The sequence below is a fragment of the Strigops habroptila genome, chromosome 2, assembly GCF_004027225.2.
Source record: "Strigops habroptila isolate Jane chromosome 2, bStrHab1.2.pri, whole genome shotgun sequence".
NCBI lineage: Eukaryota > Metazoa > Chordata > Aves > Psittaciformes > Psittacidae > Strigops > Strigops habroptila.
This window is the reverse complement of record NC_044278.2, coordinates 112,449,428-112,466,221: the sequence shown is the minus strand read 5'-3', so window position 1 is coordinate 112,466,221 and position 16,794 is coordinate 112,449,428. Positions and strand designations below refer to the sequence as shown.

The window sequence follows — 16,794 nt, the reverse complement described above, 5'->3', positions numbered from 1 at the left end:
CTACCAGAGGGACAGTCTTGAAATTCTTGGTAGTGCATCTTGGAATATGAAATGACATTAGTGGATGATTAAGAGCTTTAAAATTGATTGCCAAAGCAATCTTGTGAACTTCAACATCTCTTTAATTAAAGTTTAAAAACAAAATGCCTTAGTCCCTTTGATCACTTGGAATGGTCTAAATATTAAATTTGCTGCTGTTCTGCATGGAGTTTACAACTGGAGTAAGAACAGCTGTTAGTTTCTAAACTTCCACTTTAGCAGCTTGCCATAAGATTTTCAATACTTCAGCTACCTCCAGCATAGCAAGAAACTGGTACAGTCAGCTTAGCCTCGTGTTCTGTATATTAAATATTACTGACAGTAATGCTTATTGGCCAACATCAGTTTCAGAAAATGGGAGTATTTTATAAGTGACTCTACGTACATAGAGTAAGCATCTAAATTCTGGGTAAAATCTGTGGGTGAGGAATTGTCTATAGGAAAGCAGTACATAGGCTAACTGTACTGTATGTCCTCACTGAATATTACTTAAATGCCCGTTGTTCATCTAGGGTAATACTACGTAAAAGTGAGGTTGGCACCAATGTCAATAGCCAAGTTGTATCCTGACCTGAAGTTATATCTGAAGTTGTATCCTTAGCTAAGCTGAGAGAGGTAGAACAACTGTGGTAGTGGGAAACCTCTCACTGCTCTTACAGTGCATCTTCAATTGAAGATTTTTAAATGGACATTTCCTACTTTGATCCCAGCTTTCAAATTCTGTAGATTAAAAGTGATCTCTCCACTTACAGCAACACATTCAAATGGTCATTCGTGCCCGTATACATTTCCTGACTTTCCCTTTGGCAATTACAGTATTCAACTCAGCATTAGCGTAGTAATGGTGTTACATGTAAGCTGTACTTCTCATGCTTTCTAAATAAGTCTGGCAGAGCACCTGCTATATCCTCAGCATAATGAATAACTTCATATTCAAGTGCTAACATTTAGTGATTTAGAAAAAAAATCCACATAAAAAGAAAAAATACTATTAATGTTTTCCATATGCTACATGGATACTTTGCAAGTACTTAAAGCTTAGTGATTTAAACAGATGCACTTGCAACTTCTGTGTTGCCAAAGCTGAGTTCAAAGATACAGAAGATTGGTAATATACACATAAAGTGAAGAATTAGAACAATCTGTTACTTTGCCAAGCTGTGCTGTAGTTAGGATTTTTATTTCTGTTCTTTACTTTCTCATCTTTTGTGACTTGTTCTCAAACAAGAAGAATGCAGGAAGCAGCAACCAGCTGAATCTGGTACCTGAATTTGTGAGCGGGTGAGAGGCCCTTTGTACTGCATAAGGCCAGTTAATCCAGGGATGACTTTTTAAAGGTATTGTGTACAGGGTGCTTTGGAAAAAGCCTGTTTGGTGCCTCTCTGCATCGTTATGCACTTGGTGAGAAATTCTCTGGTTTTCCATATCTAACTGGTAGCACCTCTGCACTACAGTCCCTGCCTAGAGGGGAAGCTGTGTCAGCCTGCCCTGTGGAAGGTTTTTTGCAGGCAAGTGAGCTAAGTGTGACATGCAGTAGCAGCAGTTTGGCTCAAGAAGCCATTGGCCATCTGCAGACACAGACCAGTCCATGGTCTCTTATATAAGTAAGTTTTCAAAGTTTATTTCACACTGCAAAGTTCTTCTCATTACAAAAGCAAACCAGGGTAATTTGGAGCTCAGTCAGGTCAGTGCTTCCTCACTCACAAAAACAAATGTTATTCCACCCAGCAGATCTGCAGGTGGAGAATATAAGTGCAATATGCGGGTTCAAGAAGACATTAGTTCAATCACTTCATGTTTTCTTACAACGTAGGAAAGCAAAGGCGGCTTCTCAACAAGAGCAACTTCAAACTGTATTTGTAAATACTGGATTTCTGAGTAATGCTGTTTCAATTTTTCTTCACAGATAGACTATTAGTAAGTTTGCAAAGGACTTGACATCTTTCACAATGAACTGTTTAGTGTTTTACCACCCCTGTGGTGTGATGTGTCAGTATTTTATCTGACCCCTCTAATTACTATAGGCAGCGTCTTCTTCAGTGCCTGTGCATGGTTCATTGTTTAACAACCTGCTGTAGTAATGTCATAAAATGTGTGTTAATATCCTGGGGCAGTGCAAACACTGGGAAACGTAAGTGGGGAACTTTGACCAGCTCGGCATTGTTTCAAAGGCAGTTTTATCTCATGAAGAATTGCAGTTTGTGTTTAGAGCTTCAGGAAATTCTTTACGCCCAAAACTAGCAGCAGAGGCGCAATAAACAGGATTCAGTCCTTGCAATTAGTTTTTTAATATGATACTGTAATTAGACATTAAATTTATTATGTTGAAGGATGCTAATGGCTGCTCTGTCTGTAATAGGAGACTTGCTATAGCCAAAATACAGGTGTCTTTCAAGACCATGATCATTTCCTTTCTGGGTTGCTCTTAGAGGCTTAGTTGGTTGGTTTTAAGAGTGGTAGAGGCTGTAGATTTTATTAATGAGCCACAAAAATGTGTTCGTGCTCAGCATGAAAGCATACTCTTTTTTACTTCAACCTTGGTTAGCAGAGCTGAAAACTTAACAGGTCAAAACAGGTCAAAACAGCTCCATCAGACGCTGCTGATTTAAAGTCTAATTAGTTTGCAAGTCAGGATGTTTCTGCAGCAGTCACAAACATGTTACCTTTAAGGTTTCTTCTCCCTTTCTTTGCCAGTGCTTTTTCCTGAGGTAGAATTGTTATTTTTGTTATGAGACAGTCCTTGGCTAACACTCAATGGTTTCCAATTCAATCTCTTCAGTTGTACTTGCTGCAAATAAAAGGATATTATTATTGATTGGCAAATCCATTGGAAGGCCAGCGTTCCAAAATTAACAACGCTGTGTTAAGAGCTGAAACATTTTGAACTTTTTAATATTAGCTCAAGCTTACTCATCTCCAATTAGATTTTAAATGTATCGTTTCAAAATATCAACTGCACGAAGAGTCCCTCACAATCTTTAAAGTGACACTGATTTCTTCTCATACAAAACTAAAGGCACTGTGAAAAAGTCCATAGGGCCTGTCCTTATACCTCTCTTCATGACTTCTGAAAGGAGGGCTCTTATAAGGTGGAATTGGGGCAAAAGCTGGGTCCCTGCTTCAGATTATGTTCTGGGAGATGACAGAGCAAGTCTCCAGAACTGTGGTTTTCCTGAACTCTGCCAAATAACTGTATTTGATTGAGCTGTGTAGGAACATTGGCTTTAAACTGGAGGAAGAAGAGGCTTTATCCAAAAAAAGCTGGTGTATTCTGGCACGATAGGAAAATTTTCAGTAGCTACAGAAGCTTGTGAGCAGCATGTGCGCTGTGAAAACAGCAGCAGCCCTTACAGCTGTGAGAGAGCAGCAGAAGGAAACAGACAGCTCGAGACGAATTCATCTCTTCTCGATCAGGCTTTGCAGAGTTGACACAAAGTCTGGGCCATGAGGCTTAAGACTCTTGAGTATCTGCGTTGGTCCAGTAAAATACTGATGCTTAGGCTGCTTGTTGTAATGTAACAGCTTAAACAGCACTTATTAGAGAAGAAATACAGACCTTTTACCTACAGGGCAAGAAACCACTAGTGGAGCTGCACTTACAAAGAAGGGAGGTGAACGCCTGAAATGTTTTGAAGTGGTAAAAGAAACCTCCCGTTCCAAGGGTGCACCCAGAGCTTGAGCCCAGGCCCATAGCATGGCACCTAGTCTTGCTGCCTGGGCCAAATATCCCTGGTTGCGGCTTGGAAATGTCTTCCTAATATGTGAATCTTCCTTTCCACGCAGCCCTTGTGTTCCCTTGATCTGCTTTTCATGACTGGTGTCTTTGGTGTGCGTTAAAGAGTCTGGGTTTGATACTAATCAGTTCTCGTTGGAGTCTGCAACTGGATCAAACGTGAGGACAGATAAAAGGGGAGGTTTGAGAGGAGCGGGAGGGGTGCAGTCCTCCATGAAGTGAGGTGGGGCCACCCCGAAGGGCCTAGAGATACCCTTCAGTGCAGACCCTGAGAGTGCTGCTGATGCTCTTGACTTTGCCTCCTGCCCTGTAATGGGGGGTTATTGCAGCTCTGGACTTCTCTCCCTAAGTTTTGCAGCTAGTAATATTCGGAAGTGTTTTATAGTTTCTAATGTAAAATGTATAAGGTGGGTGTCCTGTGGGTTGTTCTGCAACTAGATACTAGAATTGTTCTGCAATTCTAGATACTAGAATTCAGTTGCCTCAGCTAGTAAAGAATTGAGCAGGGTGATTGAACTGAGCCCTTCCAGGCTTGTTTCTCAGTGTCCCTGCTTAGGACCTTTATGGCTCAAATCACCAGTGAACTTTAGGCTTAAAATTCAGACTTCAAACCCCTATACCTTGACTGCATTCTTAGAGAGATACCTGTTAGTTTGTGTGTCATCTTCTTCTGAAATAGATGCAGAGATTTATTACACAGCCACATGAAGCAGACCAAAATGGCAGATACAGCAGCAAGAAATGTAAAGAGAACTGCTACAAAATGTAAATCTTCATAGATAATCTCTGCAGGGAGGAGAGAAAAAAAGTAATATTATAAAATTGATTACGAGCAGATTAATGTTTAAACACAGGGTAAAGTCAAGAACTCCCATCTAGTTTGTACCGTAAACATTGACTACGATGGTGCCGTAGGTGTTAGCTCCATGCTCCTCTGTCACAGTGATAAAATAGTAGCCAGCATCTCTCATGCCCACGTTCAGAAGCTGTATAGAGCCATTTTCAAAAGTAGTCACTCTGTCCTTGTAGACCGTGGATATGTTGACATAATTCCCACTTTTCCACTCAACAATTTTGGTGGTGCCCCAGCTTGACACATGCTTCCACTCAATGGTGGCAACACCTCTGCAAGAGTATTCAACTGAGAGGAGGATGTTCTGTGCCACTGTTGCGTTGATGCTGGGTTGTGGGACAACTAACGATACTCCTCCAGGAGCTGAAAGAGAAAGAAGGGTGATGAGTGTGGAGGTGATGCTGCACCAACCATCCAGGGCAGGATGGGACCTACCTATCTTGGTGGCTGTTTTAAGAGAGGATGGATTATGCGTTACAGATTCCCTTTCTGCTGACTATAAAAGGAAGATACATAATTAAATTAAAGACTAAATACAGATTTTAATCAGTGATACTCAGGAGAAATGTTTCCATTATACAGGACAAGTAATTGCATGTGTTCCGGTGTTTGAATACCCAAGCAGAAAGTGTTTGGAAGAATGTTTTTGGTTAAGGGAACATAACATTTTCTGAAAATTGAGCAATGCTTTTGTATTTATCAGTAACTGGCTTTCCTTTAAAATCCTGCATCTAAATGTAAAGTTTAATCACCAACCTTCATAAAGGCAGCCAGTTACATACCAGTGCAGATGAATCACATGTAATCAAAGGTACACATTTCATGTGAAGTCAAGGACTTCGGGTTCCTGATGATTTCCAGTCAGAAAGAATATTTCATTCTTTCCCAGTTCCTACTGATGTGATTATGGAGCCATTCATAACACTGTGAAACTCAACTGACCATTTAGTTTAATGTGTAACTGCAATAACTTCTGCCTGTGTGGGGGTATTTCTCCATGAAGATTAGGATCAACACCAAACATCTGAGTGCCAATTGGCATGAATATATATATATTTTTTAATAAATAGTGGCCTGTTTGAGACACTTGGCTAGAGACTGAACCCCTGTTATCTGCCTGCAGAAATCAAACCAGACAAAGGGCTGATAAAGCACAGAGTAAGCTTCAGTGCTGGATGCCTTTTCCTGGTTTGTGTTGGAGCAGCTCACTCACTCTCCTCTTGTGCTGTGGGGACTGCCTGATGGCAAGAGCAGAACTGGGAAAGTAATGCAAATGTCTGGGACCCAGTGGGGAGAGAGGATGAGATCCTCAGCTGTGCTGAAGGGACCCCTGGGGATGGTCCTGGAGATTCTGCAGAGTCTTCAGGGAAAAGAATGGTTAAAAAAGGCAATGAAAGAAAAATCTCAAATGGGAAGAAATAGTTTTTAAAAATCTTATCCAAAAATAAGACACCCTCACGTCCAAAACCCCAAACCAGCCACAACTGGGCAGAGATGGATACATGAACTACAAGCTGACTTCGCTCTATTTGGGATCTGTAGCAGAATTCAGAAGCTCTGCTGGTCAAGGCGAGGCAGGGAAGCTGGAGAAGCCAGTTTGATTCCCAGGTCCTCACCTACGGGACCAGTCCAGGAGAAAGCCACAGCCACTCTGTGTTTTTGTAACTGGAGAGGATCTAGGCTTTTTTCCAAGGTAACGCTCCTAGGATTTACCCTTCATGGGCATCTTGTCGTGCTCATGCTGCCCAGGCCTCTTGCAGGGACATGATGCTTTCCAGGAAGCCCAGAGCATCCTCACCTAAGCTGCCTGTGTGCAGGAGAGGCTCCCCAAAGCCCTGACAAAGGGCCTGTGCCAGCCACAGAAACAGAACAGATGGGAACTTCTGGTAATCGCTGCAAACTGTTCCAATTGTTTTCTGCTCCATGTATTTGTTTGAAGGCCTTTTGCACTGTTCCTGACCAGCCAGAGCTGAGTGTCTCACCACAGCGACCTTTTTGTGTTTTGATAAAGGCACGGCTTTGTTTTGTACAGGTGATCGCAAGGTAAAAGCAAAAAAAGGTACAAATGAAAATCCTTCCACCCTTCTCCAGCACACGCAGCCAAACAAGGCAGTGCAATATCTAACCATTCAAAAAAGTTTTTAATACACAGTCTGCCTGGATCACCTGAACCGGTCTGATCCAAACCGAGCTTCACAGCCTGGAGAGCAAACACCCCCCCCGGCAGCGCCCTGGCTTGCACAACCAGCCCCATCTCACCCGGTAAATCACACACCGAGGAGAAGCGGGTACCGGACCCGCTCCGAGCGCGGTGAGTTTGGAGTCTCTGCACGCTGCTCCTGCGCTCCAGAGCACCGGCCTGGCGCAGAGCCGGAGCGGGAAGCGCGACTCCGTGTGCCTGCGGGGAGCGCGGGGGGAGAGCCGGCAGCTCTGTGCAGGAGCCCGAGCATGGGGGGACAGCGCTAAAATGGAGCTCTGGGACCCTGGGGACTGTTCCTCCACCCTTTGGTGTCCTGCTTCTGTGTCACCTTGATGATGAAGGGGACGCGCTGTCAAACCAGACCCACCGGTGGCACTGCCCACCCCGGTCCTCCCCTGGCCCTCTCTGAGAGCTGCCCCGGCCCCGCTCAGCCTCCTGGGGTGCAGGGTTGAAATCCACCTCCCCGCCGCCTTTCCCGGCGCCACCCGAAGCCGTTTGGGCTGGTTAATCGGGATGTGCTTCCTCCTCCATTCCTCATCCACTCAGCTCTTGGAAAACCGGGAGGGTGGCGGCTGCTCGGGGCCGGCCGCCGGGATCTCGCCCCGCTCCCCGGCTCCGGGCTGGCACCTCCGAGCAGCAGGAGCGAGCCTTCCCCGACCACTTCGAGCATGCGAAGAGCAGCGCTGCCAGGCTGACACCCCGTATCCCGTCCACATCCCCTTTCCCAAGTAGATATTCCCAGGCACCCCCGGCCGGGGTGGGAAGAGACCTCGCCGGGCTCTGCACTGCCCCGCGCCAGCGCTGGGGCTGAGCTGGCAGTAGCGCGGAGAGGAGGAGGAAGAGGAAGAGGAGGGAAGGGCCGGGGGGGGAAGCGGAGGGGAGAAAGGGCAGGAGATGGACACTTACTCTGCAGAGCCCACCCGGCGGCCAGGCAGAGGGTGACGGTCCCCACGACGACGCCCCTTCCCCGGCAGCCCTGGAGCGGTCTCATCAGACAGAAGCCGGTGCCCCAGGGGTTGCATTTAAGCGGCTGGGCCGGCCAACGCGGCCCGACCCCGGGGGCTGCCCGCCCCAGGCCTCTTCCTCGCTCCTCTCCCTCCTCTTCCTCCTGCTCCTGCTCCCGGTTCCTCCCCGGTGCCTGCCGCACCGGCCCCGGGCTCTCCCACGCCTCACACCCCGCGATCCTCCGATATGGATTGAAGATGCAATTGGCTGAGGAAGAGAAAGTGCTGCCCGGCCGCCTGCCATCGCCCAGCCAGGAAATGAGCGGGGATGGGCGGCCGCGGGGGACGAGCCCAGCGCTGGGGCACTCGGCCGAGGATGCCCTTTTGTGTGTGATTGCTGGGGAAACACGCACCCGCGAGGGAAATGTCCCTTCAGGGTGTTAGAAATGACTTCATTGCCCCGGGGAGTCTGGTGATGCTGCGGGCGAGGTGGCGGCGATGGGCAGAAGCTCTGTGGTTCCAGGGGCCATCCCTCATGACCACGCTGGAAAACGAGCCGATGACCCATGTGAGGAGGGACGGATGGGGTCTGCCAGAGCCCCATCTCCTGCTGCCCTGCATGGAGTGGTGCTGGTTCCCTCAGTGCTGCCTGTCTGTGACGATGACAGGGGGGTCCCACATGGGTCTGGGTGGCTGAAGCATGGCCCTGGGCAGGGGGCCCAGCAGAAGAGGGGCTAGGCTTGCTGGGGGTTCAGCACTGGGGCTTTACAAGTGTGACACTGTCATGTGCAGTCAGGTCAAAGCCTCTGCTTCACATTAGGGTTTCCTACTTTCTCACCTCAGAGGAGACTTCTAGGACTTGGTCAGGCCTTGGCAAGAAAGGGTGCAATCTGCTTGGAGTCCAGGGCCCATCTTTTGTTCAGGGTGCAATAAAATCTCCAGCTTCTCTGACTTCTGGGGCATCTCTTGAAGCCTCAGCAATGGGAGTCAGGGGAAGAAACAGTGGGAGAGGGGTCAGTGAGGACATACTGCCCAAATAGTTGATCTCATGAAGGCTTTGCAGCCTGCCATGGTGCTGGGGGTGACTGAAAACAAGGCTACACTTCATCTGCAGAGGCTGCCTATGAAGTGCTTCCCCTTTACCCCATCTATCCAAGCTGATCCTGTGCTTGGCAAATACCCTCTGCTGCATCGGGTGCCTGGGTGGCCCTGAAGAACATGAGATTACAGGAAAAAGCAGTGGGGCCCTTCTCCTAGGGGAGATCCCCACTAGGAAAGTTTCTTCCTGATTCCATCACTTCATGGCAGTTTTATTCCTCAAAGCATTAAAGGTGTTACAGTGATGTGACTTTATGTTATTTCCTTTTTAAATTTCTTTCAACCTTTATTTAGATTGTTTTTGAGCTCTTGGCCCAGTGACCTGTTTTGGCAGAAAAACATATGGGGTATATGCTCTCATGAAATGAATTGAGCTTTGACTGATTTCAGATGTATCACACTGGTTGCACTGAGTTAATCCAGCCTATTGGAAAGACAGATGTTAGTCATGAAACTGAAATCCAAGTCTGGAGCTCTTCCCAAATATTGGCTGTTTTGGCTTTGCAGTATAGGTCAAATGGTCAGTCCTGGAATAAGAAATGAGTGTTTGTTTTCAGCATCAATAATTAACAGCAAAGAACTTTCAGATTCCTTCTCTTTAAAGGGAAAATTGTAAAATGTCTAGAGGATTGTTTGATTTTATAGAAAATCTGCACCTCAAGAAATGCAGCGACACATCTGACAAAATACCCAATATTAGGAAAGCATTTAATTAGATTTTTACAAACCCTGTTTATCTGAGAGGAGCTGCTTCCTCTTTCCCTGACAGCCCATTGCAAGCAAAGCTTTCTCCTGTTGTGCTGCAAACATTCCTCTGCAAGGGAGGAGATTTCTCTGGAGCAGAAACGCGCTGGGGTATGAAATGGGCAGCACTGGATGAGTGCTTTGGGCAGTGTGGGAGCCCCTTGGCAGGCAGTGAGCAGCGGGGGGGATTTTGGGGGCAGGCTCTGTGCTATCAGCCTGTGGAGGAGTGTGGCTGTGGGGAGCAGCACCATAGGGGCCGGTGTTAAGGACCATGGAGTGCAGCCCCATCAACACGTGGCTGCAGAGCGAATCACTTGACTTCACGCGGTACTGATGATAGCTGTACTACTGATTAGCAGCCAGTCTAACTGGATCTAACCATGATGCTTGGCGCCTCTGTGTACCCCCAGCACCTGCCTGCCTCCCAGCACCCCGATGCAACAGGGGATGAGCTTCCACAGATGTCTCCTGCTGTTGGGATGCGGTTTAAAGAGGATGCTGCTGGTGGTGGGTCCTGAGCTGTGGCACTTGGTGCGGGGCTTCAGCAGTGGAGCTGTTTCTGCTGAGTGGCAGCAAAAAGGCTCTTCTGCAGGGATAGTGATTTGGAAGCTAACTCAGGGTAACTTAATAGGAAAGCCGGATTGGAGTGTTAACCACGAGATTCCTTACCTTGGCGTATTCATGATGTGTTTTCCTAACAAAGCTTTTTATTGAAATCCTGTCCAACCACATTCAGATGAAGATAATGATAACACTGCTCAGGGCTACAGACGTTTCATCCATTACTGCTGTTTCCTGGTTTTATTTTTCTCTGCTTGTCAAACAGCAGTTCTAGGAAACATGAATTTATCAAGCAATACAATACGGGCTGTAAGATATCAGTTTTTCCTTGCTTAATTACAAAGTGCCCTTAAAGTAGTAGACTCTGGGAATGATTTACAAGCTTTGTAAGAGATTCAGTTCACCATCCCTACACTGCTATAGTCATCTGCAGGTTTTTATTGCTGCCTGCTCAGTACATTAAGTTTCCCTTCCCCTTCCCTTTGCTTATTTCTATTGTTTTAATTTGTTTTCTTTCCCTCCCTTCTCGTTGCTATCTGAGAGTCTCTCAAGTTTGCCTGGAAGGTCGGATTTCTCTTTCTGGTGTCATTAATAATGGAACAAAACCACATTAACAATTGCAACAACAGCCAGATAGGAGCCAGAAAGCTCCTTTTGCTCTCTAATATGCTGCATGTGTACTCTGAAATGCTTTACACAGAGGGTTTGCTTTTTTTTTCCCCCTTGCTGTTTTCCTTTGATGTCTTTTTGGACTCAACAAGATGCTTGACCTTGTCTTTTGCTGAAGAAGAGATGAAAACCACCAGAGTTAAAAATTCACAGAGATTCCAGACCTGCAATAGACCTTTGAAGGCATTTTCATCCTGTGAGAAACCACGGGAGAATATTCAGCAAAGGAACTTTAACAGGGACTGGAGGTACTTGCACCTGCAGGGTCAGGGGGCTGTGGATGCTGCTCACCACAACCTTGAGAGGCTTCTGGTTGATGCAGTGAGCTGGCAAACAGCTGGCAGAGAGCAGAATGCTGCAGGCTTCTGAATGGCAACAGAAATGTGCACAGGGATAGAAGAAAATAGGTACCATCCTGCTAGACCTCTCTCTTTCACATGAAGTTGGTGGTCCAACCTTACCTGGCTTACCTTATGCTGGTCTTCTGGAAGTGAAAAGAGCATGCGCTGGGAGGCCACAGTGTGTAAAAACATTCCTTCCATCATTTTCAGCATCTGAAGTAGAACCTGGCCAAACCTGCACTTTGTCAGTGGTTTCTTTTTGCCCTTTATTTCTTTTTGTCAGAGGCACAGTGCAAAAATCCCTTCTCTTATTCCAAATCAATCAATGGCTGTAAGAGGAGAGACCATGGCCAGTCCTGGTCTGTCAGCATTCCTCCACTTTCTAAGCTGCCCAGACTGCCTGAGTCTCCTTGTGGTTTTGGCCTGTGGGTTTGGGGGTTAGGATGAAGTGATGATGCAGAAATGTATATCAGAGGATGCAGAGATGCTCAGTAGAAAGCAGACATTTGGGAACATCTTTTATCAAATGGCAGGTACTGAAATCACAGCTGCCTCGTGGGTGAATGCAATCACCTGGCTGTTCCCACTCAGTGTCAGAAATGAGACAGGCTTTTGCTATGTGGCATTAAAACTCTTCCAAGATGTTACCTCCTTCTTTGGTATTTACAGAGAGTGCAATATCCCTGTTTTCTTCCAATAGGAAGCAAAGCACAAAGTAGTTTTTTTCTAGGAAGCTTTTGGCAAAACAGAGCAAAAAATTCCTCTCTTTCTTGAGTCTTTGAGGTGGCCTTTATCCCTTCCAGATGGTGTGACAAGAGCACAGCCAGCACAGGGACAGTGGCTGCAGGCTTGTACTGTGGTAGCAGGACGCATTGTATGACCACTGCAATTCATTGAGCTCTTGACTAGCATTTGTGTCCCTCTTTCTTCCTTCCTCCTTCTTTGTCCAGTTTACCATGCTCAATGCACCTGCCTGTGAATGATGCCTAAGACATTGGGGCATTGATCATCAACACTAGCTGCAGTTCTTGCTGAAATTCTTGCACCACGAGCAAGGCCAAGAAAAGCAGCTTGACCTAGAGAAGCAGCTATGGCACCAGTCAGGGCATGTGTGACAGCCATGAAAACATATTTAAATCCTGCAAAATTGGAAGTAAATCTTGTAGGAGTTGTCTACAAAGGCTGTCTGGTATGACCATGCCATCAGTACCTTCCCAGAGACCAAAGGAAGGCAATGGCAGCATCCATGCCTCAATGTACTACAACTACTGGGTTGGGATATCCACCCTGGCACAGTTGGTGCGTGTCTCCAGGGGCCTCCCAGAAAGCTGTAGATGTGTCACTCGAAGGCTTGTTTCTCAGATTTTATAGCCCAGCTCTATAAATTAAAGAGGCTTAAAGAATGCCAGGCATCACCCAGTAGGTAAATCTATTATCAAGAACTTGCTTTGATACACCTAAAGCTGCTCAAGAATTTGAATCCTGTTTGCTGAATATTTTCAGGATTCTTTTCCCAGGCTAGCATCCAAAAGCCCATCCGAAGTGTGCACTGTCTTTCTTCTCTTGCCAGCTATTCAACAGCTCAAGGGTAGACGCTCCACCCAAGAAATGGGAGACCCAGGTCAAGTGCGTACACTTCTGGGGAGGCGGGATGGAGAAGAATAACTGGATGCCCATTTCTTTTAACCTGAAATGTTAACCCCACAGCACAAAGTAGGCTTTAATTTCAGAAAACAAAGACTAAGTAATGGAATCATAGAATGGTTTGGGTTGGAAAGGACCTTCAAACATCATCTAGTCCAACCCCCCTGCAATGAGCAGGGACATCTTCAACTAGACCGGGTTGCTCAGAGCCCCGTCCATCCATTACATTGAATGTTTCCAGGGATGAGGCATCTACCACCTCTCTGGGCAACCTGAGGTGGTTGTGCCAGTGTTTCATCACCCTCACTGTAAAAAATTTATTCCTCATATGGCTTAGTGGTGGACTTGGCAGTGCTGGGTTTATGGTTGGATTTGATGATCTAAAAGGTCTTTTCCAACCCCAGTGATTCTGTGGTTCTGTGGTAGTTTAAATCTCCCCTCTTTCCGCTTAAGACCATTCCCCCCTTGTCCTGTCCCTACATGCCCTTGTAAAAAGCCCCTCTCCAGATTTCTTGTAGCCCCTTCAGGCCCTGGAAGCTGCTCTAAGGTCTCCCCAGAGCCTTGTCTTCTTCAGGCTGAACAATCTCTCAGCCTGTTTCCATAGCAGAGGTGCTCCAGCTCTCTGAGCATCTTTGTGGACTCCTTTGGACTGGCTCCAACAGGTACACATCTCTCTTGTGTCAGAGGTCTCAGAGCTGGATGCACAACTGCAGGTGGAGAGAGTGGAGTAGAGGGGCAGGACCACATCCCTTGTCCTACTGGTCATGCTTCTTTGGATACAGCTCAGGATACAGTTGGCTTTCTGGGCTGCAAGCGCACACTGGCAGGTCATGTCCAGATTTTCATCCACCAGTAGCCCCAAATCCTTGTCATCAGGGCTCTTCTCCAGCCCTTCATCCCTCAGCCTGTACTGACACTGACTCAAATGCAGGAGCTTGCAGTTTCCCTTGATGAACCTCGTGAAGTTCACATGGGCCCACTTCTTGAGCTTGTCCAGATCTGTCTGGATGGCATCTCTTCCCTCAGGGATGTCAACTGCACCACTCAGCTTGGTATTTTCTGCAAACTTGCTGAGGGTGCACTTGATCCCACTGTCTATGTCACTGATGAAGATACTAATCAGTACTTACTGGTCTCAATACAGACCACTGGGGGACCATGTAGACTGAAAACCCCAAAATTGTGGTAGTGACACAAGACATGGACCCACGTGTTAAGAAACTGGGTCTGTCAGTTTCTTCCAATGTTGCTGTCTGCAACTGGAAAGAGAGGTAAAAATAACCTGTGCTCCAGATTCCTTTACCAACCATCCCAAGGCCCTGAAGTCTCTTTCTTCTGCAACATGTTGTGGCAAAAATAACAGCAAAATAATAATGCACTTCTGATTAAATAAAAATATTTATGTTCCAGTTTTGCCAGGACACCAGAAGATTTATAACCCTTCACCTTACATCAGTGTCCAAAGTTATTGTCTAGAAAAGGGCTTAGTTCGTGTTACACCATACAAAGAAAATATAAAAGGAGCTTTTATCACATGTAAGAATCATCTGACTGTTTTCCAAGGTACACTAATCCTACTTTGCTGACCCATGGTACTTTTGACTGTTGATCATAGCAGAGTGAATATTTTCAATTGCAGAAATCAGCAAAGCAAATGGCACATCTATTCTCCACTGTGTGCAGAATGAAAACAATCTCAGAAAGGGGCAAATACAAAGGGACCCTTGTGTCTTCCCTTTTTTCCCTGTGAGTTTCAGTTCTATCTGCTCCATTACCAGAATAGCACAAGCTTTTGCTGTCTCAGATGTTGGGTTGCTCCACACATTTCAGCCTGTCTCCCTTCTCCGATGCGGTCACTGTCCTAAGATGCAGGAGTAGTGATATGTACAGATTGGGTGAGGACTTCAATAGAATTAAGCAGAAGTAATAATTAAGCAAAGTAATAATTAAGCATGATTAAGCTGGTCTAGTTGAAATGGACCATTTAAATATCTACACTTTAGTCTCAACAGCTCTTTTTATGTGGATCACCTGTGCATCTCTCCATTTCATTTGGTGTAAATTTGGTACAAATAATTTACTCTGGCCTGCCCTGTCAGCGCAGCCACGTCCTCACATGGTCTAACTGAGCTGCTGAATCCAGAACCCTCTTTTTCTACCACTGATTTAGGCTCGCTCTGGGTTTGCAGAAGGGCTGAGCAGGGGCTGCCCACAGGGTCTCTCCCCAGAGCCAGGCTGGGTCTCCTCACTGCAGGCAGCGTCACTGCCCGTGTTGCTCCCATGTCTGGACACAGTGCCTGCGGGGCAGCTGGGAATACACAGCGCCGAAGTAAACCAAGTCAAGCCCATCCAGCCCTGTGGAATGACTGCTGAAGCATGTCAGGCATGTTGCCTTTCAAATAATAACTGTGATTGAGCAATGCTGGAGTAATTACGGTGTCTCCCACGGAAACAACTACGGGTGACTCAGGGCACTCACAGCTCAGACCCTAGCACATGGGTGGTTTCCACCTGGAGCAACACAGATGTCACAACATCAATCACAGCCTTGGCCCCACTTCCCACCTTAGTCTATGTGTGTAGAGGACCTAGCAACCGTTCCAAACATATCAGAGATGGAAACCTCATTTATTTTTGCCTGCAATTTGCAGAAGTGTAATGTGGGTAAGTGGCTGGTGGAGGAGGTCCTGCAGCACCATCGCTGACAGCAGCAGACCTCCCAACTACCTTAACAGAGGCACCCAGCGCATGATGACCTGGGACAGGCTGTGGGTGTCTTGCCAGGGCCAAAGACCACGTTGGGAGGTGTATATCTGGCTGACAAGTGGCAGACGATGGTGCTTGGTGACAGGCTGCATCTCCTGGTGAGGACACTTCTGGTGATACAGGAAGAACCCCATTCAGGGCCGAGGGAAGGGTGTGCTCTGAAAGGAAAGCGCTGGTTTGTGTTACTCGGGGCTGCACTTAGATGGTGCTAGAGAGTAAATATTTAAAACCTCTCTGCAATTTGGGTGTCGGGATGGGGAGTTCGGTGACATTTGTCCCTAAAACATCTTGTGAAGAATGGTGATCGTGTGGACTTAGTGATGCCCAATAAGGCACATCTCACAGGACATGCCAGGCCTGCAATGTGTAAGCAAAAGGAATCTTAAATTGTCTTAGCATTTTAGTACTTTCTCAAAACTTGAAGAACAGGAGACCCTCCAGTTTTATCCAGTGACAAGCTCCTTGCTTGACCTACCAGAGGGATATTTAGAGTGATACAGTACAAATAAAAATTCACAGTGTCGTGGTTTAACCCCAGTTGGCAACTGAATGCCACGTAGCTGTTCCCTCACAGCCCTTCCCGTGCCAGTGGGATGGGGAGGAGAAAAATGGTAAAACCCACTGGTTAAGAACAGTTTTATAATTTAAATAAGGCATGACATAACACTGATACTGAAAAGGGAAGTATCCAAAAGAGGGAAAAAGGTAAAACAAAAACCCCAATAAACAGCAGTGATGCACAACACAGTCGCTCACCACCCGCTGATCGATACCCAGCCCAACCTGAGCAGCGATCGGCCCCTTCTGGTTAATTCCCCCCAGTTTCTATACTGGGCATGACATGCTGTGGTATGGAATATCCCTTTGGGTACTTTGGGTCCAGTGTCCTGTCTCTGCTTCCTCCCAGCTTCCCGTGTCCCTCCTCACTGGCAGAACATGAGAGACTTAAAAGATGTGTAAAAGCTGTGGCCAGACGTGTGTTACCTGGTGTGCACATGTGCACAGCATTGCCCTGTTCACCAAAGTTGTAGCAATTGTGGAAAAGTGGGAAGTTGGTCCATTTGGTTTACTCCCATAGCGTAAAATTTCTCTCCAATCCTGTAATTATTCAAGGTCTGTTATTCCAGAATTAGGAGCACAACTGAACTCTGGGAGAAAATAAATCCCATGTTTGTATTAAAGAAAACCCCATCATGCCCTTG

The 16,794-nt window shown here is 46.6% G+C and overlaps 1 protein-coding gene across 1 annotated transcript; it reads right to left on the bottom strand.

Annotated features, from left to right (window-relative positions):
* Nucleotides 1-1,638: 1,638 nt before the first annotated feature.
* On the bottom strand, nt 1,639-9,113 carry VSTM5 (V-set and transmembrane domain containing 5). The gene is made up of 4 exons (XM_030477042.1): nt 7,732-9,113; nt 4,659-4,988; nt 4,418-4,558; nt 1,639-2,827 (listed from the first exon to the last, which is right to left on the bottom strand). Exons 1-4 carry the CDS (start codon nt 7,814-7,816, stop codon nt 2,784-2,786), a joined length of 600 nt encoding a protein of 199 aa, XP_030332902.1. The 5' UTR covers nt 7,817-9,113; the 3' UTR covers nt 1,639-2,783.
* Between the last annotated feature and the right edge of the window lie 7,681 nt (nt 9,114-16,794).

Coding starts and splice junctions, on each gene's coding strand:
- VSTM5 (XM_030477042.1), bottom strand. CDS start 7,816: ATGAGACCGCTCCAGGGCTGCCGGGGAAGGGGCGTCGTCGTGGGGACC. Junction 4,989..7,731: donor CGCCGGGTGGGCTCTGCAGA/GTAAGTGTCCAT, acceptor TTTCTCTTTCAG/CTCCTGGAGGAGTATCGTTA. Junction 2,828..4,417: donor GATGACACACAAACTAACAG/GTATCTCTCTAA, acceptor TTTTATTTGCAG/CAAGTACAACTGAAGAGATT.